The sequence below is a fragment of the Egretta garzetta genome, unplaced genomic scaffold (assembly GCF_000687185.1).
Source record: "Egretta garzetta isolate BGI_Z169 unplaced genomic scaffold, ASM68718v1 scaffold347, whole genome shotgun sequence".
NCBI classification, from domain to species: Eukaryota; Metazoa; Chordata; class Aves; order Pelecaniformes; family Ardeidae; genus Egretta; species Egretta garzetta.
In genome coordinates this window covers 556082-557507 of record NW_009260184.1, presented here as the reverse complement: position 1 = coordinate 557507, position 1426 = coordinate 556082, and the positions used below count along the sequence as shown (strand labels likewise).

Below are 1426 nucleotides of genomic sequence, written 5' to 3'. Positions count from 1 at the left end.
GGGGGCGGCGGCTCCGATGCGAGGGGCTGCCCGGGGCCAGGGCCCACGCCCGCAGGAGCAGGGAGGAAGGGGCTGCTTGGGATGCGCAGGACAGCGGCGTCCGTGCGGCAAAGGTGCCGTTCGAGGCAGACACGAGGAATTTTTTAGGGAAAACAAACTTTGTTCCTGGTACCTTGATAAAAGCTTCTGTTGGAGCCCCTTGTTCTGCACTGGATTGATTAGAGAGAAAATTAGGATCGATTAGAAAAACTGACCTCCCCAGTGGCCAGACGTGCCAAGTAAGGTCTTCCCAGCTCTCCTGGGGCTGTGCTGCAAGCTGTCCCGGTTGGGGGGCAGAAAGGCTCCCCTCAGGATGAGCAGGGAATGGGGAAGGGCAGAAAAGCCCCCCCTCCCCATGCCTCTGGGCTGCCCAGCCTGCCCTCGGCAGCCACCAGCCTGGCCGCGGCGGGGTGGCACGGTCCTGGCACGCGGAAGGGTGGTCCCTGGATCACCCCGGTGAGCGCCGGGGGCCAGAGCACAGTGGGGTGCAGGGGCTGCAGCGACCGACCCGCCCGTTCACACCAGTGGCCTCGCAGCAGGCACTGGGAAAGCTGCGTGGGGAAATCAGCCGTTACCAGCTCGTCCCGCTTCTCCGTCAGATCGGGGCGTTTGCTGAGCCCCGACCACCCTGCAGAGACTCCCGCGGAGAGGAACAAGTCCCTGGAAAGTAAACGTAAGTATCTGTGAAATTCTGTATTTATTACTTAGCTCATTAATCTTTGCTGAAGAAAAAAAGTCCTCCTGATGTTTTATTCATGATGATTTGCTCCTTGAGTCCAAGTCCCTTCGGCTTCTGCTGGAAGAGCGAGAGGACCCGAAGAGCACCGGGAGGGACCCAGAGGGCACCGGGAGGGACGGTGCTCGCACGAGCTCACACCCCTGCGCGCAGCTCCCTCTGCTGCAACCTTGCTGCCTGGCATTTGACATTTTTTTTAAAATTAATTCCCCGAGTTAATGCACTGGCCCCAGGGCCGACCTTTAGGGGATAACAAATCATCCGCGTGTGAGGAAGGGGGACACAGCCCACCCCAGCAGCAGGAAGCAAGGCAGGAAGGTCCAGCAGGACACAACCACCTGGGCGGCTGCACCACGAACCCGCGGCACAGGCGCCTCCTCCTCGGGGCTCACGATAAGAGGCAGGACTACGGAGACCTTCACGGCGCCGTGGAGCAAACCCCTCCTGCCCAGGGCAGACCGCCCGGCACTTCACAGCTTTCGGACCTCCCGCATTCCTTGCCAACATTTTTTTGCACAAGGGGAGGTCTGCGACGCCTCCAGCACGGCAACCCGGCGGTGCGCGTGGTGCTGCCGTCCTCCCCACGCCGGTCTGCGTGACAGCACATGCGAAACGGCCGGCGCCCGCGGCACCCCTGTACAGCAAGGTTCC

At 61.6% G+C, this 1426-nt stretch overlaps 1 protein-coding gene across 1 annotated transcript in view; it reads right to left on the bottom strand.

Moving 5' to 3' along the window:
* Positions 1-1426, bottom strand: part of EPHA10 (EPH receptor A10) — a 37807-nt gene that overhangs the window by 12753 nt on the left and 23628 nt on the right. Inside the window, exon 3 of the mRNA XM_035897444.1 lies at positions 436-667. Within this exon, the coding sequence (XP_035753337.1) occupies positions 436-667 (232 nt within the window). The remainder of the gene's footprint in view (positions 1-435; positions 668-1426) is intronic.